The sequence below is a fragment of the Fundulus heteroclitus genome, unplaced genomic scaffold (assembly GCF_011125445.2).
Source record: "Fundulus heteroclitus isolate FHET01 unplaced genomic scaffold, MU-UCD_Fhet_4.1 scaffold_63, whole genome shotgun sequence".
NCBI lineage: Eukaryota > Metazoa > Chordata > Actinopteri > Cyprinodontiformes > Fundulidae > Fundulus > Fundulus heteroclitus.
The window spans coordinates 1417625-1444147 of record NW_023397066.1 but is presented as its reverse complement, the minus strand read 5'-3'; the positions used below and the strand labels follow the sequence as shown (position 1 = coordinate 1444147).

Here is a 26523-nt window from a genome sequence, read left to right as displayed (position 1 = left end):
AAATTTCCAAAGTTTATTACAGGACGATGCCAGATGTTTTGGGATTTTAAACGGTTTTATAAAGCAACTCCCGGACATAATTTATGCTGCACAATATAATTATGTAATTGTTTGGTTTCTCCAATGTAGGAGTCTGAGCAGCCCTCGCTGCACTGGACTGCAGACACAACGTCGCTTCATATAATAAGATTCATATAATAACCATCTTAATAGTATTGTCACTGCTGACAGTCCATCAAGTTTCCATATTTTTTTCTATATCTAGTTGACTCATAACATCAAACACACTTGTAGGAGCCATTTATAGTTGTTGGTGTTTAGGTATGGTTTGTTTCTGGTTTATTTGTTTTGGGTGGCGGTGTTTTGTTTAGGTTGACACACTGACCTATATTCTGCTCTACCACTGGTGGCGGTATGGAGGGGAAGGCTTTATAGGTGCGACGTGAGAGGGCAGAAAGGATTTGGGTGACGGGAGGTCATACGGTTTTTACCGCTTTCTTTGGCACACAATAGCCTGCGTCCACTGGTTACATTCTGTTATATCCACACTCTCCATAATTACCTGTCCATCTCACTTGTAAAGACCGCCACTCAGCTTGTTTGTTCATATACAAACTGACTTCAATAAATGGGAACGCCCATACCTTATCTCCTGGTTTTAACATCATTTTGTAAGCGCGTTAAATTCCAGATTCCCCGCACCCAGAAGCGACAAAAAGGTGGTTGATAGTCGCTACACAAAGTAAAAACCGCGACCTTTTTGGATGAAGAGGACAACTCACCTGGAAAAGTTGGGCGCACGTCATGTCGCACCGTCCTAGCTCACCTGCATAACAAAGGAAGGAGCTATCCAGCCATCCAACGCTGTCATCTTAAGTAAGATCAATCAAATAAGGTATGAGGCACGACTACCATCAAGACGTCTCTGGTGAGTGCAGTCATCCTTATTAAATATAAAGCAGGGCGTGTTGGATTTGATTTTGATGCGCAACGGCGTTGGGCCGTCTTCTGGAGTTGATGCTAGCCTGCTCGTTACAGCTAAGGACTATGTGATGGCTTTCATTCATTCATGTTTCAAAGTGTGAATATCCAACAGCCGCTTATGTGAATGCGCTGGTGTTCTGCAGTTTGGAGCGTTTCTGGCAACGTAAAGAAGCAGCAACGCAGCACGTTACTGTCTTTATTAAGCCACAGTGGAAAATGAGTGATGATAATGTTGAAACTGAGCCTATGGGCACACAAGCTGAAAAAAGACAAAGGAAACTTTCGCTAAAGGGCACCGTATTTGCTTTGGAAAAGGTGCAAAAGGAAAGAAGTGAAGTGTTTAAAAATGCAAGCAAAATAAAGTCGAAAATAACAGCGCTGTGGTTGTCAAATAAAAATGTTTCTGAGGTTAAACAATATATACAAAAGTTCCATACGCTGTGTGAAAAGGCATCATCTCTCCACGATACCTTGTTAAATGATTTTAATTTGCCCGAGGACGAGCAACAAAGACAAAATGCCTGGTTTCAGGAGAAAGAAGACGCAAATAATGAGTTTGTGAATAAAGTGAACACCTGGTTGAAAGAAAATGAGAAGATGTGTAATGAACTTGATGCTGCTAACATTCAAGTGGAGAACTGTTGTGGTGTGGTCGAAGATAACGTAAACCCTGAGGATAGTGCTTCCAACGTTTCAAGTAAGCGTTCTAAGCGCAGTCGTGCGTCCAGCACATCCTCTGCTCGTAAACGAGCCCTGGCTGATCAAGCAGCTTTACTGGCAAAGGCAGAGGCTTTGAAAAGGAAACACGAATTGGAGGAATTAGAGCAGAGACACAGACTGGAAGCTGACAAGATAAGAAAGCAAAAGGAACAAGTGGAACTGGATGCGCAATTAGCTGCTGCAGCAGCACGCCTTTCTGTGTTGGAAAGCAGTAGCGTTGGAGGAAAATCTAAATCGATGTCCGATGGGATGAACTCTTATGTCAGTAAGGGACTTAAAGAGCAAAGACGCGCTGAATTCAACCCACAGGCGACAGAATTTGTGCCCAATACTGCCACATATACTCCGCTGGGTTTTACAGCAACTGCTCCCTCTGCGCCAGCGGTGAGGAAAAAAGTTTATAGCAGTACAAAGTCAGAAGAGCAGCCGCACTACCCGAAACAACCACTGTATGGCGCTGTTAGACCAGATTCAAAGTTGGATGGATTACCTTCTGTAAACGTCAACCCCAAACTAAACACTTGTCCCTTTCAACCATCAGATCTACAATTACAAGTAACACACAAGGCACAAATGCAACAACAATTAAATAATCCATCAATTCCAAATGATAACGTAATCTGTACCATTATGCAAAAACAGAATGAAATCACATCAATGCTTGTTCAGCAACAGTTATCAGCTACTCTTCCTCAGCGTGAGATCCCAGTTTTCGATGGCAATCCTTTGGAGTGCACGTCTTTCCTAAGAGCTTTTGAACATTGTGTGGAAGAAAGGACAAACAACTATCAGGATTGTCTGTACTTTTTAGAGCAATATACCAGAGGGCAGCCAAGGGAGCTGGTCAGGAGCTGCATGCACATGTCATCACAGCAGGGCTACCAGCGAGCAAAGGAACTTATAATGGAGCATTTTGGAAACGAACATCACATTGCTTCTGCGTACATGGAGAAGGTGTTTGCCTGGCCAGTCATAAAATCTGAGGATGTTGAAGCATTGCAGGAATTCGCCTTGTTCTTACGTGGCTGCTGTAATGCCATGTTAGAAATACAGTACATGGAGGAGTTGAACGTTCTATCTCATATGAGACAAGTAATCATGAAGTTGCCCTATAAGCTCCGTGAAAGATGGAGAATAACAGCTTGTAAACTACAAGAGCGGCAAGGCTTCCGAGCCACATTTAATGATTTGGTCAACTTTCTCGAACAACAAGTAAAGATCCTGTCCCATCCACTGTTTGGAGACATCTCTGACACCAAGCCAAGCCCTGTGATGGGAGGACCATTTAAGACTAAATCTTTACTAAAGGCCAACATCAAAGGCAGCAGCTTTGTAACCTCACTTTCAGCACCGGATAGTGCCTCTGCACCAACATTTTACAAGCAGCCAATTGTCCCAAACAATCCTCCTTCATTCTCCTGTCTTTACTGCGAACAGCCTCATCTAATATCAAAGTGTCAAGAACTGCAAAGAATTTCTCATAAGGAGAAAATTGAATTCCTGAGAGGGAAAGGAGTATGTTTTGGATGCTTGAAAGTTGGCCACATCAGTAAGGAGTGTAAGAGTCGGCTCACCTGCGACAAATGCTATCTAAAACACCCCACTATTCTGCATTTAGACAATGAAGAACCATCAGTAAGTAGTGCGTTTGTGTCTCACCAGGTTGGTGCTTGTACTGGGGCCGGGAACCATGACTGTACTTTGTCTATTGTTCCAGTTAAGGTTAGGTCTAAGAGAGGAGATACGGTGCTGCAGACTTATGCCTTCTTAGATCCTGGGAGTACAGCCACTTTCATCACCAGTGGGCTCATGAACCATCTAAACCTACAGAGTAAAAGGACTAACATTCTGCTGTGCACTATGGGTCAAGAAAAATTGGTGCCTAGCCACTGTGTTTCTGGACTGGAGATTTCTGAACTGGAAGAAAACAACTTCATAGAGCTTCCAGAGGTCTACACCCAAGAAACCATTCCTGTTTCAAAGACCAACATTCCCCGTCAGCAAGATGTTGAGAAATGGGAATATTTAAAAAATATTAAGATCACAGAATTGGATGCTGATGTTGGCCTGTTGATTGGGACAAACGTGCCAAAGCTCCTGGAGCCATGGGAGATTATAAACAGCAAAGGTGATGGACCCTACGCCGTGAGAACCCTATTAGGTTGGGTCATAAACGGACCTTTAAGGAGTGGAAATGGTGGTCAGAAAGGCTGTCCTACTGTTTACACTAATCGGATTTCCATTGTCAAATTGGAGGAGCTGTTGGTGTCTCAATACAATATGGAGTTCAGTGAGAGGACACTGCAAGAGGAGCATGAACTGTCGATTGAGGACAAGAAGTTCATGGAAATATTGGAGCAATCAGCTTGTATCCAAGATGGACATTACTGCTTGGATTTGCCCTTTAATAAGGATGACACAGTCATGCCCAATAACCGATGTATTGTGGAGCAACGCATTCAAAGTCTCAAAAGAAAATTTGACAGGAACAAGGCCTATAAGGAAGAATATACAGCATTTGTTACCAACCTAATTGACAAAGGCTATGCTGAGGTTGTTCCTCATGACCAGCTGGAACCTAAGGATGGAGGTGTGTGGTATCTGCCCCATCACGGAGTTTACCACCCAAAGAAGAGGACGTTGCGAGTGGTGTTTGATTGTGGAGCAAGCTATAAAGGCACCTCGTTGAATAGCCAGCTGCTACAGGGGCCGGATTTCACCAATTCCCTGTTTGGTGTGCTCACCCGATTCCGAGAGGAGAACATCGCATTGATGACAGACATCCAGGCTATGTTTCATCAGGTGAAGGTGTCAGAGAAACATGTGGATTTTCTCCGCTTCTTGTGGTGGCCATTAGGAGATACATCAATCAAACCAATCGAATACAGGATGAAAGTGCATATCTTTGGAGCTGTCTCATCACCAAGCTGTGCCAATTATGCTCTAAGAAAGACAGCAGCAGATAATATCAACAGCTACAACAAGCATGTGACTGACACCATTTACAAAATTTTTATGTTGACGACTGTTTGAAGTCTGTGGCCACAGAGCAAGAGGCAGTACAGTTGGTGGTGCACCTCACTGATTTGTGCTCAAAGGGAGGATTTCAGCTGTTGAAATGGACAAGCAACAGCCGAGTAGTGTTGTCAACCATTCCGGAGGAAAAGCGCTCCAAACCAACAAGACAACTTCACCTGGAACGAGACAGACTGCCTTTGGAGAAAGCACTGGGCCTCAGCTGGAGTGCAGAGAGTGATACATTTAGCTTTGAACTTGCTGTGGAAAAAAGGCCTCACACTAGGCGTGGCATTCTCTCAATGGTCAGTTCAATCTATGACCCTCTTGGCTTCTTGGCACCTTACACTTTGCTACCTAAGTTGTTGTTACAGGAAGCATGCAGACAAAATCTGTCTTGGGATGACCCTATTCCCCAGTCTATGTCACGGTTTTGGTCATCATGGTATCAGGACCTGGAGAAAATAGCAGGGTTTAAAGTGAGGCGTTGCATCAAGCCAAATAGTTTTAAAGGACATCTACTAGTCCAGTTGCATCATTTTGCAGATGGTAGTGACCATGGATATGGGACAGTGTCTTATTTGAGGGTACAAGATGAAGGAGGAAATGTGCATTTGGCATTCATGCTTGGAAAGGCTAGAGTAGCTCCATTAAAGCAGACAACAATTCCCCGCCTTGAACTAACTGCCGCTGTTTTGGCCGTCAAGGTGGACAGAATGTTGAAAAGGGAGCTCTGTATCCAGCTGAATAGCTCATGCTTCTGGACAGACAGTCAGACTGTGTTGAGATACATCAGTAATGATACCAAACGATTTCACACCTTCGTTGCAAATAGAGTGGCTGCAATAAGAGAGGCTACCAATGTGTTTCAGTGGAGGTACATCAGCTCTAAGTCCAATCCAGCAGATGAGGCCTCCAGAGGTCTTTCTGCAGACAGCTTTATGTCATGCAAGAGGTGGATAAATGGCCCGGATTTCCTCCGAAGGCCCGAGCAGGAGTGGCCAGAGCCCTTTGAACCCCAGCCTGTTTGTTCTGAGGACCCAGAGGTGAAAAGGGATATTCTGATAAATGCCATTGACATACAGCCACATGATGCTACTACTAAGTTTGTCCATTATTTTTCAAGCTGGGCCAAACTTAAGATTTCAGTTGCTTGGTTGCTCAAATTAAAGGATATTCTGCTCAGCATGAGTACGAAGAGGAAAGAGTTGATGGCAATGGGTCCCTCTGTTGACGCTTCTATAGCTCCTAGGAGGATAGAAGAGGAGATGAGAAAAAACAGAGCTGCCATTTGTAAACAAGTTCTTACAGTAAAGGACATCTCTAAGGCAGAGGTTGCCATCGTCTGTTACAGCCAGCATGCCAGCTTCAAAGAGGAAATTAAAGATCTGCAACGTGGAGCATCTGTTGTCAAGAACACAAGTGACATTTACAGGCTCGATCCAGTACTACATCAAGGTTTATTGAGAGTGGGGGGTAGGCTTAGTCGCTCAGTCCTACCTGAGGAACAGAAACATCCTTTGATCCTCTCTAAAGACCAGCATGTATCCAAACTAATTCTGAGAGACCTGCACCAGCAGCTTGGTCATGCAGGTAGAAATTATATGCTTTCAGCTCTCAGAGAAAGATACTGGATTACTTGCGCCAACTCAGCTTGCAGAAAGATATTATCCGAATGTGTTGTATGTAGACGCCACAGAGGACAACCAGCAGAGCAGAAAATGGCTGATATGCCACAGGAACGAGTCTGCCCAGAATTCCCACCATTTACTAATGTAGGTGTGGACTATTTTGGGCCCATTGAGGTCAAGAGAGGGCGCGTTATGGTTAAAAGATACGGCGTTATCTTTACATGCATGGCCAGCCGAGCCATACATCTGGAGGTGGCTCATTCGCTAACAACTGACTCCTGCATCAATGCCATCAGGCGTTTTGTATGTCGCAGAGGTCCAGTACGTCAAATGAGATCGGATAATGGCACAAATTTTATTGGTGCAGAGCGTGAATTAAGGGAGGCTTTGGCAGCTATAGATCATACAAAAATCCACCAAGCCCTGTTGTTAAAAGAGATTGACTGGATTTTTAACACACCTGCTGCATCCCATCATGGAGGAGTGTGGGAACGGCTCATCAGAATGGTCAAAAGGGTGTTACTTTCTGTTCTTCACCAGCAGACCTTGGATGACGAAAGTTTTCAAACCATTTTATGTGAAGTGGAAGCTATCCTTAATGATCGCCCCATTACAAAGGTTTCGGATGATGTAAATGATTTGGAAGCTCTAACTCCAAATCATATTCTGCTGCTCAAAGGAAACCCTACTGTTGCTCCTGGTGCTTTTCAAGAAAGTGATGTTTACCTCAGGAAACGTTGGAGGCAAGTGCAGTACCTCTCCGACCTGTTCTGGAAAAGATGGACAAAGGAATACTTACCTTTGCTGCAGGAAAGACAGAAATGGTCCAGACCTCGGAGAAGTTTTGCTGTTGACGATATCGTGGTGGTTGTGGATCGTTCTGCTCCTCGTGGTTCTTGGATCCTCGGAAGGGTTACAAATACTTACCCAGATAAACATGGACTTGTGCGTGCTGTACAGCTGAAGACACAAACAGGACAACTGGAAAGACCCATCTCCAAAATATTTCTTCTTCAAGAAGCCATTTGACTCTGTATTTAAAAAAAAAAAAAAAAAAAGGAAAATGCTTGGGCCTACATATTTCTGGGGCTCCTGTTTTGATGTTTGTTGAATTGTGCTGTCTACACAATTGGGGCCGGTGTGTAGGAGCCATTTATAGTTGTTGGTGTTTAGGTATGGTTTGTTTCTGGTTTATTTGTTTTGGGTGGCGGTGTTTTGTTTAGGTTGACACACTGACCTATATTCTGCTCTACCACTGGTGGCGGTGTGGAGGGGAAGGCTTTATAGGTGCGACGTGAGAGGGCAGAAAGGATTTGGGTGACGGGAGGTCATACGGTTTTTACCGCTTTCTTTGGCACACAATAGCCTGCGTCCACTGGTTACATTCTGTTATATCCACACTCTCCATAATTACCTGTCCATCTCACTTGTAAAGACCGCCACTCAGCTTGTTTGTTCATATACAAACTGACTTCAATAAATGGGAACGCCCATACCTTATCTCCTGGTTTTAACATCATTTTGTAAGCGCGTTAAATTCCAGATTCCCCGCACCCAGAAGCGACAAAAAGGTGGTTGATAGTCGCTACAACACTGTTATGCGCCATTTGTTTCCAGGGACCGGGGAGGACAACATGTGACCCTTGTTTACGCCAGCCATGGCTGCCAGCCATCGCTAATGGTTGGCAGCCCAGGTAGCCCTGCTACCATGACAGTAGATTGGCTAGTAATCTGCCGTGAGATAAGGAGTCGTGGGGAAAAGCCGGCAAAGCTGGAGGAGACGGTACAGATTCACCTTTCTATCATGGGAAATGTAAGTTCCTTCCCTAAGTGGGACGAGACTAAGAGCAAATTGCAGACACCAATCTAAACTCAGACCGCTCCCATCTGCTCAGAGCCAACAGAACTAAGGACAGCGGTTAGGGAGGAGCGGTGTTGCTGTGCCTGTAAATGACAGATGGTGCAGCCTGGACATGTTACACTAAACACCCGTTGCAGTAAAGATAGATAGAGCTGCCAGCTGTTGGGGTGAGACCCTACCAGCTCTCTTTCAGAATGTTCCCATGTTCCTGCTATAAAGGTGCATGTCTACCTGTCTGTCATTCACATGGTTACAAGCAAACTGTAAACACAACACCCAAAGCCCTGTTTCTAATCTTAACCATGCATCCCCACCATCAATGAGTATGTAATCTGCAATACTACGAAACAAAAAAAAAACAACAGGCATAAGTTCCTCACGGATGTTAGGTATTTCTCCAACAATAAGGTCTCAATGAATCCTGACTTAAAAGCATGGCTAAAGCACAGAAGACGGCTTTCAGGTCAGGAAGGAAAGAACTGAAAGCTGTGCAGAAAGAAGTCAGGAAGAATAACTATAGGAAGAAAATGGAGACACTGCTGCAGGACAGCAACATCAGTGAGATGCCCCCTGTACCCAGTGCAGGAGGTAGGAGACAGAACGACTGTAAGAAAAACACCACTGATGGACAAAGTCTCCCACCTCATGGATGGAGCTGTTGCAGAGCTCTTTCAGCGGCAGACTTCTTCACCCCAGATGCTCAAAGAAGCACTTCCGCAGGTCATTCCTCCCAGCTGCTGATAGACTTTACAATCTCTGCAGCTCACAACAGGCTCAATATGTGTTTACAAGTATGCTAATAGTTGCATGGGTTTTTGATCTGATCAAGAATCATTTACAGTCTCTCAAATGCTAATGTGCATTAGCGCACACTTTAACTACTCTGAGGCGTTTGTAATGTAGTCATGCATATTGCATAGTTTCCTCACATTGTTCTACAAGTCGGCTGCTGTCTTTCCTCTATTTAACTGAATCTATTCACCCTCAATCCCCTATATCCGTGCTACCCAAGGTATTTTGTATGGGGTAATCGGGCAGCTTTTGAGAGCCATGCAGTCCTTGTATCCCCAAATCTAGAGGCATACCCACATTCTCAACACGTAGTCGAGCCTGAAAAGGATGGAATGCCCCCTCTGGGTTGGGGTCAGCCTCTGCCTCACGGGGAGGAGTTTACATATCTTGGCAACTTGCTCATCAGTGATGGACAGATGGATTGGGGCTGCATCTGTAGTTGGTGGACCGGTTCGCTGTGGTAAAGAAAGAGCTAAGATACAAATCAGGAGCTCAAAGGGGAGGTCAAAGTAGAGCCACAGCTTCTCCACATCAAAAGGAACTAGTTATGGTGGTTTGGGCATCTGATGTATCCCTTTGGGGGTTTTCCAGGCACGTCCCACTTGGAGAACCCGTGGAAAACCCAGAACATGCTGAAGGGACTATAAATCCTGTCTGGCTTGGGAATGCCCCAAGAGTGAGTGGGAGGATGTCAATCTTGGGTAAACGGAAGGATTAGGTGGATGGATGGACACAAACACCGTTTTGGTTCTCCTGAATTCAGTTTATTTGTCTTACTTTTCTCAAAGCAGAAATATATATATATATATATATATATATATATATATATATATATATATATATATATATATAAAGAAAATTTAACATTTAAGATACATCTTAGTGAGCCAGAAAACTTCTAATAATGACAGGATAAATCAAGTTTAAGGAAGCAGTTTGATAGAACCCTAGGAGAAAAAAAGGTGAATGCAGTTAGATGAATGACCCACATCTACCCTTCTAGGTATGTGTATTTCAGTGTAACGTTAAACTCCAAAAAGTGGTTAAAAGTGTCATTTCTACCAACTAAATCTTAAGGTTTAAGGAGGACCCTTCCTCTGTGTGTGAACCTGCATGTGTCTTAACAGACTGCCACTCTGATTAAAGCTTTTTCCACACACTGAACAAGAAAACGGCTTTTCTCCAGTGTGGGTCCTCATGTGAATTTGCAAAACACTGTGCTGAGTGAAGTTTTTCCCACATGTTTTACACTGAAAAGGCCTCTCTCCTGTGTGGCTCCTCATGTGGACAACCAAGCTACTGTTCCTAGAAAACTTTTGCCCACACGTCTCACAAGAGAAGGGCTTCTCGCCCGTATGAGTTCTAGTATGAACATTCAACTGGCTGCTAATAGTAAACCTTTTCCCACATGTTACACATAAATACGGTTTTTCCCCTGTGTGGATTCTCATGTGAACATTTAAACCACCAAGTTGAGTGAAGCTCTTACCACACGATAAGCAAGGGTGTTTTTCCCCTGTGTGGATTCTCATGTGAACATTTAAACTACCAAGCTGAGTGAAGCTTTTGCCACATGTTAAGCAAGGGTGTTTTTCCCTTGTGTGAATTCTTTTATGAACATTTAAATATGAAGGATCATGGAAACTTTTCCCACATTTGTCACAACTGAAAGGCATCTCAGTTGTGTGAGTTTGCTTGTTAAAATTTAAACTAAAAGTACTAGAAAAGCTATTCCCACTCTTTTCACAGAAAAATGGCCACTTGCCAGCATGGGTTTTCCTGTGAACATCCATCTTAGAGCGATTGCTGAAACCTTTCCCACATGTTTCACATGAAAACGGCCAATCGCCTGTGTGATGCCTCATGTGGACGTTTAAACTATGGATTCGGGTGAAAACCTTTCCACAGGTTTTGCAACAAACTGAGTTTTTCCCTGTGTGTGTTCTCCGGTGAACAAGGAGATCGCTACTATACCTGAAACTTTTCCCACATGTTTCACAGGTGAAAGGTCTCTCACCAGTGTGACATCTCATGTGGACCTTTAAACCATTGTACTGAGCGAAGGTTTTTCCACATGTTTTACAAACATATTGCTTCAGTTCTGAGTGGACATCCACTGAGTGGATTCCCTGATGTTCAATCAAACTGTGTTTATTTTTAAACAGTTTTCCACAGACGTCACATTTAACAGGTGGATCAGGGTCAGGATTGGCCAGACTTTGAGACAGAGGACAGTTAGTACCTTCCTGACTTTGGCCCTGAGCTTCAGCCCTGGAAAGGCAGCAAAATTGATCGATCTTTGGTTCTGACTGTCGGAAGGTGCTTCTCTGATAAGACCCAGGGTCCATGAAGGCATCAGTGGTGTGGTTCATCAACAGCTGCTGTATCTGCTTACTGCTGTGGCTCAGGAATGACAGCAGCTGTGGTTCCTCATGTTCAGCTTCCAACTGGGAATGTTGTGGTTCTCCACGTTCTGCAACAAGTCCTGCAGATTTTGGTTCCTGTTGTTTTGCTACAATTTCTGCATTTCTTAGTTCCTCGTGTTCCTCTTCGTTGCATGAAAGTTCACCCTGTTCCTCCCTGATGTGTGAAAATTCTAGTTTCCTTTGACTCGTTCTTAATCCAGCAAGTTGAAGTTCCTCCTGCTCCTTTGTTATATTTAAATGTTCCTCCTTAAAGCACAACAGTTCTATATTACTCTCTTCCTCCTTAATCTGTAACTGTTCTAGTTCTTCCTGCTCCTTCTTAATCTGTGACAGTTGTAGCTCTTTGTGGTTCTTTTTAATCTGTGGAAGTTCTATTTCTTCCTGTTCTTCCTTACTGTGTAGATGTGGTAGTTTCCCAGAATCCCATTTAACCAGTAAATGTTCCATTTTTTCATCATCTGATTCAAACCCTATATGTTCTGGTCCCTCTTTTTTCTCTTTAATGTGTCCAAAACCTGGTTCATCATTCTCCTCTGTCCACTGTGGTTCCACAGTTTCCTCTTTAACATGTAGATATTTGAGTTCCTCCTGGTCTAGAAAGCAGTACCTCTGCAGGTTCCAGAGCTGCTGGTTGGAGAGATCCTCCTCTTCCTCCTCTTTCTTCCAAACATGTTGATTTAGGTCTGAAGGAACAAAGGAAAACAATAAATCATTAACTTCTTGAACATATTGAAGGAGATCCAAATCCGGTCCGGTATTATTCTGCAACTTTTAGATGTTTGTGCAAATTCACAATTTTCCCAGTCATAGAAATCACAATCAGGCCTAAATCACTCAGTTTTTCTGAAAATATTTCAGAGGCTCCCATAACTAATATACTGAACAGAAAGATCACATTTACAACATGAAGAAAAGCATTGTGTAATTAGTTATTCAATATTGCAGACAAAAAAATATGTAGTGGTGATAATTGTAGGGTGGGCAAACCGCAATTATTTATACGTAATAAAACGCTGCAGACTAGATTCAACGACAGCAGCATGCAACTTGAAAAAAAGAAAAGTGGACATGTCCCTTTTCAGCTCAAAGACAACCACTAAAAAGCCACCAAAACATCTAAAAACACTAAGCCAACCTAATTCGCCTGCATTAGGGGTTTCAATGATAAATGTTTTAGATCCCTTGTTGTCGTTAAAACAAGAAGGGATCAGACATTGCACAAGTAAATATTAAGGTCTGACTAAAGTAGTTTGAATATTGTTTCATATATACCTACTGAACTAAAATAATGTTATCAACTGTCTATAAATTGTTGACATGGTGTTTTGTTCCTTAAAACCAAATAACTTTAGATTTTCCAGTGTCTTACATAGCAATAAAATGTTAAAAATAAATTAGAGAAATAATGAAAATAGGATTAAAAGACAGAATTTTATTTTTAGAAAAACGCCGTAATTGATAGAACATAATTCAGATAAAAAGCATGCGGCTTGGTTCAGTCTCCCGTCTCTTTGTTCTCCGCTCAAATCCCTCGTTAGCTGCAGCGCTCACCTCCGTGTGTCTGAGAGGAAGGAAGCTTGTCCTGATGGGTTTCATTCACTTCAGAAGAAGACCCCCCCCCCCCCCCTAGAAACACAACCATTGTTACTTTTACCCTCAGCTGGCTAGGCTAGCACTAGCAGCCTGCTAAAAGCTCCGTGGAAAACAGCACAGCAATCCAAAAAGGTTAAAAGATAAAACAAGTGGACTTCTATTCTGAAGCTGAAGATGTTTCTCAATTCAAAATGTTTGGAGCGGTGTGGAGTTCCCAGATTCATAGACCTGCAGGCCTCATTAGAGAGTCACCTGTAGATTCACCTGGAACTGGTGAATCTCCAATAACAGAGAGTCGTTAGGTTCCTCGTTAGCCTGGCTCCCAGGAGGAATGTTGTGGTCACATGCGTGGAGATGAAAATTGGAAGGAATCAAACCTATAGCTGTGTTGTAAGTTTCTTAAAGTTGAAACCTGAGTCCTCCTCCTCTGTTTAAAATAGTTTGTTCTCGCTTTACGTTGACGTCTTCCTTCACCATCTGTCTTCTTTGTCCAAAATGTGAACATGTTGGTCCTCAGAGTGTCCTTTATCCTTAAGGTGCAGGTGGACAGCAGAGTCTTGTCCTGAGGAGGTAGCTCTCCTGTGCTGAGCCATGCGTCTGTGGAGAGGTTGTTTGGTTTCTCCGATATAAAGATCAGAACATTCCTCACTGACTGAACTGCATACACCACTTCGCTCATGTTAGGTTTGGGGGTTTTGTCCTTGGGATGCACCAGCCTCTCTCTGAGGGTCCTGTTTGGTTTGAAATGTACCGGGATCTTGTGTTCAGAGAAAATCCTGGGGGGCTGGAAGACCGCTACTCCCTTTGATCAGTGTTGGCTTTTCTCTTCTGACCGCCATTTTCCAAACCGGTACTACGGAGAAGAACGAAGAAATGGATTCCTCACAGCAACCCAACAAATGCAACCCTTGGTTTAAAGAGAAGATAAGACTCAGACTCAGACATACTAAAATAATCCCAGAGGGAAATTGCAGATGAGGGATTTTCTGTCCATAGTCAACCGCAACAATCAGCACCAGTGAGGAAGTGATGTCAGAAAAGAGGAGGGCATTACACCCTCGATACAAAAGATCCCTCAGCTTTCTAAGAAAATGGACGCTTCTCAATTAATTGTTAGTTAATCGATAAGATCAATCAATTTTAGATTAACTCTAATTGATAATTTGTATCCTTAGTTAAAACGTTGATAATAAGCAACTTAATCAGTGTGTGTCACGCATCGACAGCAGTGGCTGTACTTAAAAACAAACTAAATCAGACAATCAGCCACGTGCTCTGCTCTCCAATCCCAAATCCTTCTGAAACAAAACCACAATCAAATAAGTAAACCGTGAAATAGTCAAGTATTAAATTAAAAACTTTTCTTTTGGGTGAATCAGTTTAATCAAACATGAATTTCCTTTCATAAATAGTAAAAATAAAAAATATTTGGCAATATATCCCAATTCAGCGCATCAATGTCTGTCACTGGTTGGTAATTGCTCTGATCAGACAGCAGATCTGACCTGGTTCTGTGGTTCAGTTTCACCTGGTGAGTCCCAAGACCAGCCGGGATTCATTTTAAAACCTAAAATTATAATTAGTTCATAATAATAATAAACATGTAATGTTGGTGAACCCTGTGAGCTACGGCGCTGAAAGAGCAGAACCAACTAGAGAGTCCAGAACCAGAAGTGAGGCGTTTTAATCAGAATCCTGAACGTGAATCTGCTGTTTCCACCTGATCCTGTAAACAAGCCGCCATTTTGGGTCAAATCTGACCTGCAGTCCGCCAGTAAAACGCCAGTTTCTAGTTTTATGAGCCGGATAAAGGATTTCCCTGCAGCTCTGCTGCCTTTTCTCCGCTCAGGAAGGCCTCCGTAGGAACATACCGGCTCTCTGCGGCGTCTCTGCGGGTTTCCAGCAGATCTCCTGCGGTCTGCGCTCATCCTCCATCTCTCCCTCCAACCGGAAGCTTCGGGTTAAATCCGCAACTCGCTCAGCGGCTAAGATGGAGACATTGTTGCTGAAATAATCAGCTGAGACACGAAAACAAACGTCTGACAGCTGAGTCCACGCAAGCTGCTGCTAAATGCTTTTTGTTTACTTCCGGTGGACGTCACTGAGACACAGCAGCTGATTGGTCCGTTTACCGCCCCCTGCTGGTCTGGAGTGGAGCCGCAGATGGCAGCAAAGACTGACTACACTCTCTGAACCAGAGCAAGAGCCTTATTTTTATTAAACATTGTGTAAAATGGGATCTTTAATAAATATTTTATAGATATGCAGAAAAAGTTCCTGATTTATGAAACGTAATCAATAGGGCAGGATATAGAAAAAATGCTTATCGATAAAATAGAAATCAGCTTGATTGATATAGATGATTATCAAAAAAATTCAAAACAGATATTTTAAGGGCAGACCTGGCCATTTTATGCAGTTTCTTAACGCCCCCTTTTTAAACAAAGAACACTGAATACAAACACAACTCTTTATTCAACCAACTTTTTACAAAAACTGTAAGTTTTTTTTAAAAAAAGGAAAAAAAGCAACTCTGAACTCTGAAGCTTGGTAACGGAGCGTTCCTGGGTCTGCATTTCTGTTTGGCTGGGAGGATGTAATGACTGTAGTATTAAACCACACGATCAGCTAGAATGCAAAAAGAAGGAAAATTCTTCTCTATTGAACTTTTTACTGACCACTTTCTTTTCTTTTGAACCTCGTGTTTATCAGTCGATATATATTGTTATTTAATTATCGTCCAGCCCTATTCGTTAATGTTAATGTTGTCAATGTTGTTTCATGGTTAACAGCTGGCACTCACAGAGAAAGAGCAAACAAACCTTTATTCAATGTGTAAATCAGAGGTAAAGGTAGATATGTTGCTGAATATTGTTGGTGTCTCAAACTTGACTTCAATGCGGCTGAATCTGCATCGCTAAATCCTACAAGAGTTTATATCAGAAAGGTGAATCAACAACCTATGAGTCTCTCCATGAACGTGGGGGGGGGGGGGGGGGGTGTTGTTAAGACGCCCCCTCAACACAAAGTTTTCCACTCAGCTTTTAAAGAATATGTAGATCAGTAGCAGGAAGTAAACTTAAAGGCTCTTCAAACCTAAGTCGCTTGGAGGAAAGCGACTTAGGTTTGAAGAAACCCATTTATTGTTGTTAGGATAAATGAAATAATTTTATTAAACATATCGGAAGGAGAGCACAAATTTTTTCTAAAGAATTTTTGAAAGTGCTATCAGATTTTAGAAACGTGTGGGATGACGCCTTCAGGTGGGCGGGGCCTGGGAGAAAATCAGAGTTTCTTCAATAAAATCTGCCAGGTCAGGTTATATTTACCATTGAGAAAAACTCAGAGCTACTCTCTCTGAAACTAAAACCTCTGGGGTAACTTTGGGTTTTCACATCGCCGGCTCTCCATGATGTCCTTCAGAGGGTTTATGTGTGTTTGAAGGCGCCGCCATGAATGCAGTGAGAGACATATGGATGAACACCAAGGAGATAAAATCAGTTTAACCTGCGGTTCGTATGTTGGCAGCAACCGTTTCACATCAACTGAGCTGGATTTCAGGCAGATGTAAATAAAGGAAGAAGACAAACAGCTGAAGTTTCCTGACAAAATCATTTTTTCTTCCTCCAGATCTCCCCTGCAGCAGAACTTCATCCACATTCTGCTCACAAGCAGCTTCAGAAAGTCCAAATCAACCCTGAATACATTTGCTGTGAGCCATGAAACGTCTTTCATGACTTATTAATATCATAATTTGACTCAAATAGTCACATTTCAGTGTGTTTATTACTTATTTAGTCTGTGTTTGGTGTAACAACTCGCGACCAAATAAAATACAACTCACCTGAGCCAAAATCACAATCTCAGTTTTAACACTTATCACTGATGAACACCAGAGTTTTCTGAGGTAGACCTTATAAATTTTAACATCACAATCTGCTGCATTTCATGTTATTTTATGGTTTTACTTACAAAAAAAAACTAATAACAAAATAAGTAAAACACACATCTTTACTCATCAGTAAATCAATGTGCTAAAATGTTAATTTTGTTTTAATATTATGTTTAATATCCACTGATTTTTACTCCACAATTAATGGACAAGGTCCTGTTCAAGTTTTCTCTGGATGTCCTCTTCTTGGGTTGTCCCTGTGTGGACATTCAGTTTTATTTCATGATATCCGGGGGGATATCCTGCAGGGGCATGGCAGATCTGCAGTAAATATAGTACGCTGTTTATTTTCAATGACTGAAATCTTGATGAAGGCTATGATTTCTTCTAATAAAAATATATTCACTAAATAAATAAATTATAAAATAAATTGTTATTGAAAATATACCACTGAATTTAAGCAAAAAAAATATAATTTTATATCTAACATTATGCTTTATAATGGTAAATGGAACGGATTTTTATTTAAAGTAACAGAAAGAAAGGAAACATGAAACTGTGAAAAGGAAATAAAGAATATTTATGATTAGCATTAAATTATTGATGTTTTAAATTGCGGCTGGCCCACAGGTCTAATTTCAGCTCCTCAGAGCTCCCATCAGCCCCTGCAGCCCACAGATCACACTGCTGCTGCTGATTGGCTGCTCAGCTCAAGCTGCTGGCTGCTTTCATCATCTGCATTTGAATCTGACAGCAGAGGGAAAAAATCTGCCTGAAATGATGCAGAAACACTAAAAACATTCATGTTCCCACAGAGACATTCAGCTTGGTGTTGAATTTAGGATCACAGTCTGTTCTCTGTTATTGGGCTGGAAACACTTCAAAGGACACAAACTGTACAAAACACCCTGCCAGCAAAACATTAAAAAATGTAACACTAAATACAAGAAAAAGAATAGGAACTAAATAAATAAATAAAATAAAGCACATATAGAAGATAAAATAGAAACAGAAGCCACAAATTCATTAAGTTAAAAGATAGGAAAGTGTGAGCATTGGTCTGGAGTGAAGCAGCTGGAGACAATTTGCAAAGCAGCTTTAAAGATAAATGTGAATTACGATTAACTGACGACATAAACATCTATATGATTTTAAACTCAACTCAAACCACATCTTGTGTATACAACAAAACAGCAAAAGACAGTTTTAAAAAGTTCTCACTGTGTGGCGTATGTCCTGCTCCACTCCAGTCCAGCAGGGGGCGGTAAATGGACCAATCAGCTGCTTTGTCTCAGTGACGTCCACCGGAAGTGAAACTAAAAGGCTCCAGCAGCAGCTCAGCTGGAAGACGGTTATGTTGTGGAGTGTCAGCTGAATCTTTGCGTAGTTTCAGCAACAATGTCTTCAGTTCAGCATCTGAGAGAGTTTATCAGAGAGCGACTAACTGCTGCTGCTGAAGAAATCTTCTCAGAGGTTGAGAAAACCATCGTCCGCTACGAGGAAGACGCCAGACTGCTGGAAAGCTGCTGGAGACCAAAGATAAAGACCACCAGAATCGGTAAAAAGACAGGCTAACCGAGCACTAGATGGATCCTCTGCACATGACGTTAACGCGGCCACCTTTAAGTCTCTGTGAACAAAGTGGAGCGAAACAGATTTATTTTAGTACCAAAGACCTCCAGGCCCAGATCTCTGTGTTGTGAGCTGTAAATGATCAATATCCAGTAACAGCTATGAAAACATGGAGTCATAACATTAGATATGAAACAAATATTACAATTTTAAGACATTAAATTCTGCTTCAGTGTCTGTAGATTGTCTGAACTCTTGAGTTTGTCTCATTCTGAACAGCATAACCTCAAAATAGCTGATATTATTATTATTATTATTATTATTATTATTATTATTATTATTATTATTATTATTATTATTATAAAGCTCAACCAACCCTGGGTATTTTAACCAGTAGTTAATCTAGTTATCGGGTGCAGTGAAAAGGCATCATCAACAGAGATCATCATAGCAGCAGCTTTAAAAACACGACACCAATACAGCAGGAAGTACTTTAAAAGAGCATGTCATTATTTATTTCAATAAAAACTAACAAATCACCATCAGAATGAGGCAGTTTGGGGTTAAGCAGCAGCTTAACTGAATGTGGAACTTTAAAAAAAAAAAAAAAATCCACATCTATTTTTGTAGCACATGGCCTAAATTAAAGAGTGGTTGATCTACCCTGAATACCTGAATCGATGCGGAGCAGATCTACTTTGATCTACCCTGGATGACGGAGCTCCTCCCCCATCTCTAAAGCTCATTTTCGCTGCTTGTATCGGGGATCTTGTTCTTCGGTCAGGATCTAGACCTCATGACCGTAGGTGAGGTTCGGAGCGTTATGCAGTGGTTTGCTTTTTATAATAAATTTTTATATAAACTCAAATTTAGAATACTTTAGATTATTCTTCCTACATTAGATTATAAACCTGCAATTCTCGTTTAACACAGTCACCGTCCCAACCAGTATCCTACTTTATATCCTACCTTCCTTATTTCAGAAAGTTTTTAAAAATACTTCATTTTCAGATAGACTGAAGTTAAAGAAGCAACCAGTAAGAAGTTTACTGTAAAATTAACCTAAATCGTTCTCATTTGTCACCCGGGATGGAAGTAAGCTTCCCTAGAAACAACCGGTCCTCTCCATCAACAACATCTTGGTCACGTTTTCCTCCTTTCAGACCTAGAGATACGGTCCAGAACCACTTTGGTGCAGCGTGTAGCCCCTATGCACATATTTTCAGAGGATAAATATGCAGCTAAACAGCATCACCTTTTTGAAGAACATGTCAAGGGAAGAAGTAAGTAACTCTAAGCTTTAGGTTTGTTGTGATTCAGCTAAGAGAGAATAATATCAGACTGTTGGTTAAAAGCCACAATAAAATTAGATGGTCTCTAATCCGACAAGACTCAGCAGAGACTCCCAAAGCTATGCTAATGTGTTTCAGGTTGTGTTTTAAGGTTATGACAAACTTTATTTCCATGAGGGTTTGCAGCACTGATAGGACAATAATATTTGTGTTTTCCAGTCCTCTAATTAAACCAAAATATAGCTTTCAATCTTTTTAGATGAGCTTCAAATGTCTGCTAGCATTAGCTGCTATTAGCCTCCTTAATAACCTGCTACTAACCCTTTTAATCTTCCAATTAATGTCAATTTAAGGGTGTTTTGAGTAAATTAAGATTAACACATTATTTCATTGGGGTTTCACAACCTAATGCTGTTAGCAAGAGAACGATTCGATCCTACGCTGCAGTGCTTTGACGGTGGCATTTTAGGGCAGGGAGGGGCTCCCGAGTGGCAGCCGTTCACGTACACGTACGTGTACGCGCAACCGGCCCGGCTATGTAAGCAAGAGACTGGAGAGCAACACAGGCAAGGCAAGACAAATTTATTTGTATATAGGGATTGGAATCAAAAACCTGTTCCTGTTCAGAACCGGTTCGATGTGTTCCAGTTCCATGGCACCGTTTGGCAGCTCGCTTAACGATTCTCTTATCAATTCCACGCAGCACCAGAGCCGGGCAGCACGACTTGCGTCACGTTTTTTACGCAGGTTACGCACACGGCATTCAGTAAGCAAGTACGACGTGACCAGGCGTAAGTCTGGAAAAGCAAAACAAAACAAATGGCGCCCCATCGGGTAAAGCGATTGAAAGTCTGGTCAACAAGGAAAAATCAGTAGAACATTAGCTATACCTAAAACTAATACGTTTGTGGTGATTTAATGAATTTAGCGTAAATCAATAAAAAAATAAAAGCGTAAATTGTCGTCTCGATCACTGTGTATGGGGGCCGCCGTTATTGCCCGAAATCACATCCTGTGACGTAATGTCGCAGTAAGGCACTGCGGGCTCTTTTCTTGGATTGCCTACTTGCCATCGAACTTCTAGCCAGAGAGAAAACACGTCGTCTGTAGCCAACATTTTAAAGACGAATGTCTTCAAGATGACATGAGAGGTTAGGTTTTTCTTTTTTATAATGTAGAATTTGCCGGAACAGTTGTTTACCAACCAGAGGGGCGGAGTGATATGACACGATTAGAAACATTGCTCACTGTTGAGAAGCCCACTTGTTTTATGCGACTTTGGTCTTTGGTCACAAAGCGAGGCCACAGAGGCAATTCAGGCGACGCAAAACTCACTTTCATTCATTGTGGCGATTTAAAGCGAAGCCAGAGTGACAAAAAACCTGTGAGGGATGCGGAGCGACAGTTTCTGGAGTTGAAAAAGATGAACTTTTGTTCCTAAACCAATCAACAACTGACCTTTACGCACTGTACCTCCAGGTTTGACCAGAGAAAACGTGACTAAGACATTGTTGATGAAAGGATGAAGAGGACGGATTGGTTATATATCTTACTTACATCCTGCATGACAAATGAGAATGACTTAAGTTGATTATAAAGGCTCCTTTTGCTACTTTGCGCTGAATAAAACCTGCTGGTTGGAGCTGCTAATTTACTCCATTCATCCTGCCAGGTATGTTCAATGTTATTCAGCCGGCTATGGCTGTGTAAATTAATAAATTGGCTAACCAGATTAAATGTCAGTTTTTAGTCTTTGATCGTGTGCAATAAATGTCTAAATAAATGTGTATAGTCCCATACCACTTATGTTTTTTTTCATCTTTATGATGTATTTTATTGACTGATGCAACTCATATTTCTGGAGCAACTTATTGTCAGAAAAACACAGTTTTTGAACAATTGAATTTATTAAGGAAAATAAAACTAACCCAACATGGAAGTTTCCCTCGTATTCGATCATAAATAAACTGGGATTAAGCTACATTGTTGTTTCCACCTCCCTCGCCCAGACTTGGTCGCTGCCTGTTCTTTAGAAACAGGAAATCTCTCAAATAGAACCCACCAGACAACAAGAAGTACGCTAAAACAGCACATCAAAGAACAGATGTGATCAAAATGATCAGGAGAAACAACTGCTTTAGCTCTTCATCAAGATCCCCTGATGTTCAGGCTGAAGATTTCTGGCTCAGATGTCACCAACCTTTTTCAAACTGAGAGCTACTTCATCGGTACTGTGTCACACGAAGGGCTACTAGTACTGACCTTTAAACTAGAAGAGCTCGCCAATAAACATATTAGCTATGCTTTTTTCTTTTAGATATTGTCATTTTTAAATCTATATATAAATGCAAGTGTGATTACAAAAGTAGAGCAACAGGGTTGTGTTTTAGAACGTGCTTGAGGGCCCCACATGTGGTCCTTGGGGGCGCCATGTTGGTGACCCCTGCTTTGGATGTTCCGGCTGAAGACCCATTAACATGATCAAATTAATGATCTCCTTTATTTCTTATGCCCACAGAACACCTGAGTCAGCATTTCTGTAACGAGGACGGGGTTCTTACCGACCAGCTGCCCTGTTTTCAGCAGTCCAGCTCCAGTCTGGACCAGAGGGAACCAGAAGCTTCACATATTCAGAAGGACCTGCAGGAACAGGGACATCTGCATGATCAAGACAACCAGGAGAGGCGTGAATATTCCTGGTTAAATCTGGACCAGGAGGTAACAGAGCCTTCACAAACTAAACAATGCCAGGTGGAGCTGAGATATCCAGAGATTAAAGAAGAACTAGACGATACAGAAGCTCCGCTGATTGAAAAGGATCATGAAAGGCCGGACGTCGTAGAGATTAAAGAGGAACAAGGCGAAGAAGAACCTCCTCAGATTAAAGAGGAGCAGGAGGAGGCCTGTAGTAGTCAGGAGGTGGAGCAGTTCATCCTGAAGCAGGAGCACTTTCAGTTTCCTGAGACCCTGACCCAGGAAACTGACTTCACCGTAGGAGAACCAAACATCGAGCATCTTTACTCTCTGAACTTTCCTGTTGCTCAGATCCAAGGTCACGAAGCGAGCAGCTTTCCTGCGTCAGAGAACCCGTGTGATTCTGCCGCCGATAAATCCGTAAAATGTGAAGTTTGTGGGAAAGTCTTTAAAAAGAAGCACCATTTTAATCGGCACCAGAGAATCCACTCCGGGGTGAGGCCGTACGCTTGTACCATATGTGGCAGAGGCTTCACTCAGAGCGGCCACCTCAAAAACCACATCAGAACGCACACTGGGGAGAGGCCCTTCTCCTGCGAGACCTGTGGGAAAAGCTTCTCGCAGGTCGTCAGTCTAAACGTCCACATGCGAATCCACACTGGCGAGAGGCCGTATTCCTGCGAAATCTGCGGGAAGAGCTTTACGGTGATCACCAACCTGAACTTTCACAGAGGGACCCACGCGGACGAGAGGCCGTTTCCCTGTGAGACCTGTGGGAAAGGATTCAGCAACTACACGTCGCTGAAGGCTCACAGCAGAATCCACACGCGGGAGAAGCTGCATTTCTGTGAGACCTGTGGGAAGAGCTTCACCAAAAACTCCGCTCTGAGCGTCCACATGAGAACGCACACTGGCGAGAGACCGTATCTATGTGAGAGATGTGGGAAATGTTTCATCAGTAAAGGTGATCTGAAAGCTCACGTGAGGACTCACACAGGCGAGAGGCCGTTCACGTGTGGGACATGCGGCAAAAGCTTCATTCAGAGGGGGACATTGAACGTTCACATGAGAAGTCACGCCGGGGAGAGCGCCAACGCTGACTGAAGAGGAGTGGCGCTTCTCCTTCAGATATACTCACATTTATTGTTCTCAACCCAAGAATTTACAAAACTGTCACACTTCCAGGTCCTCCAAACTAGGCGGAGTTGCAGATATGAAGGATTGTGACTCGGTAAACAAGCACCTGAACTTGTTTTGAGGAAGCTGGAGCTGAGAAGCAGGAAAGTGAGGCACCCTGACAGCACATCTGAAGACAAAACCAAGCAACCTCTGCACCAAAGACAAAGTGACTCTGGACAAGAGCCACGCCTCATACAGGATGTGTACGGCTGTAGGGAAATCTGAGAAACCACAGACACCAGGAACCAGGCGTCATGTTTGAGGAGAAATCTGAGAATTTCTTTAGTAAGATAAATCTTATTCACAAAGCATCCCAGGCCTTAAGAGAGCTTTTAAAGTGAAAAAATGTTGGGAGTAGTGTGGAGGACTTTTCGCGAGCCTGAGAGCGGCTGAAGAAGGAAGATGGTGGAAACAGAAAGAGCTGATTGGCTGATCCACCTAAACAGTGTACGAAATGAGCACAAACTTCCTTAACAATCATACAATTAATATAATGTAGACAAGATAAACCTTATCCCCATCCATCCATCTTCTTTCTCCTATCCGGGCTCGGGTTGCGGGGGTAGCAGCCTTAGCAGAAGTCCCTCTCTCCAGCCACTTGTGCCGGCTCCTCCGGGGGAATCTAAGGCGATCCCAGGCCAGCCGAGAAACATAGTCCCATAGACAATCCCATCCTCCAGGGTTCTGCTCCAGACGAGAGCATTTAGTCAGCCGGGTCCAAATAACAGTCAGCTCTATAAGCTAAGGAGGCTCCAGTGTTCAGAAGGGGGGGATTGCTGCAAAGTCAGCGATTGCAATCTTGGTGCTATTGTGCGCAGAAAAGTGCAATCTTCTTAGTTAGGAAACATGTTAGAAAAACAAACTGTTGATCCACAGCTATGATCAAGTGGGATTTATGAAGCTGAATTTAAATCAGTCGGTTAGATTGGGTTGAATTTAAAAATGTTTCTGAACAGAAACCGGATCTGCTCGTCTTTAAAGTGCCTTAAGACAAGATCAGCGCTGTATAAATGGACAGACCTGAATGGGTCTGGTTCCCAGATGACGTCCTGGATTCATGTGGTTTGTGGAGAAGTTTTTTAGTTAGTTTTGACGTGCAGGAGTGCAGCGATCCATAAGCTGCTTCTCTTCCATAAACTTCTTTTCTTTGACATAATCTGAGTTACTTTGTTAAACTAAAAGGCCTTGGCTGGGAGTTTTTTTTTTGTGTCAGTAATCACATTTATAATCACATCATAACTTTGAGTCGTGATCTAATCATGACGAAGCTTTGCTTTGTGTTTTTTTTTTTTTTTTTCATGTTGCTTCCCAGCAGCTCCGTAATGCTCAGTGTTTCTGACTACATTAGCAGCTCATGTCTTTGCTTTCACTGTAAATAGTCTGATGATGTCACGCTAATCCTGCGGGGGGGAAGTAGAGGATCCACGTCGAGATGTGAGACGCAGACAGTTTCCAACCAAAGAAGACTGAATGATGTTTAACAGGAAGGTGCTTCAGCTGAGTGTTGGCTTGATGGCGGCAATAAGCCCATATGTGTTGATTTTTCTTTCCATTCCAACTGATTTGCATGTTTCTCAGTTGCATTATAAAATAAATATTTGTCATATACAGCATATTAAAGATTTTAAAGGATTTATTAAAAGGATTTATTATGTTTTTTTTTTTTTTTTTCATTGTCAGGCTCCTCTCCTCCCAGTTTTGGTTCGTGAGGCAGACACCCTGTCTACTTTTAAGATTAATCTTAAAACTTTCTTTTCTGACAAAGCTTCTAGTCAGAGTGGCTCATGTTACCCTGAGCTATCTCTGTAGTTAGCTCAGTATGAGGGATTGCTGCAAAGCCATCAACAATGCAGACGACTGTCCACTGTGGCTCTACGCTCTTTCAGGAGGAGTGAATGCTGCTTGGAGAGACTTGATGCAACCTGCTGGGTTTCCTTAGAGAGGAAACTTTCTCACCAACCTGGAGGATCTGATGGAGTCTGACTTTGGAAAGAGCCTTGAGATGACGTGGGTTAATTGGAGCTATATAAATAAGATTTAATAGAATCTTTTTTTCATCTTAGATTATTTCATCAGGGGTGTGTACATGTTTCAGGACCACTGAGCTTTAATAAACCTAAAATATCTCTTACTCTTGGGAGAACTTCATTGGAAACATGAGGACATCACATGGTGGTAAACCATTAATGTTGTAAAACCTTAATTTCCCTACATCAAAACAAACAAAGTTGCTGTTTGTTTTGTTAGTTGTTCCATCTATAGATGTAACAAGGGAGCAAAGAGCATCACCTGCAGTTTTTTGGTCACTAATCTAAGTTAAAAAATAATAATTTGCCTTAGCTGTCAAGAAATTTTATTAAGTATTTAAAATAAACAACTAGGCTATTTTCCCCAATAATTTCTCAACTTTAAATCATAACAGTCTTTAATAGTGTCAATTTGATGAAACATCTGCAAAAGAGGAACCTCGGTCATTACTGAGATGGACATGGACAAACAGGGCTTCATTTAAAGCAGATAAAAGCTGAAGGTTACCAGTCTCAGCCTTACAGGCAGGGTGAGGAACTCAAAGTGAAGCTGCTGCATCGTATCGAGTCAGCTCAGGTGGTTTGGGCATCTGGGGTGTGCCTCCTTTTGGAGTTTCTTTCTGCGTACGTCCCACCAAGAGAAGACCCAGAACTTTCTGCAGGGACTATACTGATTTTCTCTGGGATCTCCCAGAAATAATTTGAGGTGTTCACCAGGGATCGAGATCTCTGGGTCTCCTTCCTGGACCTGTTACTTCTACAGCAGGTTCTTTGAGAACCAGAAACCAATGAATGGATGTAGCTGCTGCTGTCGCTGTAACCTGACACTATGCCTGGACCCCTAC

General features: G+C 42.3%; 2 protein-coding genes across 4 annotated transcripts; one reads left to right on the top strand and one right to left on the bottom strand.

Annotated features, from left to right (window-relative positions):
* Nucleotides 1–7946: 7946 nt before the first annotated feature.
* Nucleotides 7947–15124, bottom strand: LOC110367657 (zinc finger protein 2). Of its 3 annotated transcripts, XM_036133482.1 has the most exons (3): nt 14894–15124; nt 12037–12112; nt 7947–9458 (listed from the first exon to the last, which is right to left on the bottom strand). In XM_036133482.1, exons 1-3 carry the CDS (start codon nt 14955–14957, stop codon nt 9368–9370), a joined length of 231 nt encoding a protein of 76 aa, XP_035989375.1. In that variant the 5' UTR covers nt 14958–15124; the 3' UTR covers nt 7947–9367. The 3 variants fall into 3 exon arrangements, with proteins under 3 accessions (XP_035989375.1, XP_035989374.1, XP_021169609.2); XM_036133481.1 differs by lacking the exon at nt 7947–9458 and having other exon boundaries at nt 9847–12112; XM_021313934.2 differs by lacking the exons at nt 7947–9458; nt 14894–15124 and adding an exon at nt 12981–13542 and having other exon boundaries at nt 9847–12112.
* Nucleotides 15125–18250: 3126 nt separating this feature from the next.
* On the top strand, nt 18251–25293 carry LOC118556352 (zinc finger protein 239-like). The gene is made up of 2 exons (XM_036133504.1): nt 18251–18472; nt 22297–25293. The coding sequence occupies exons 1-2, from the start codon at nt 18313–18315 to the stop codon at nt 23574–23576; spliced, it is 1440 nt and encodes a 479-aa protein (XP_035989397.1). The 5' UTR covers nt 18251–18312; the 3' UTR covers nt 23577–25293.
* The last annotated feature ends 1230 nt before the right edge of the window (nt 25294–26523 follow it).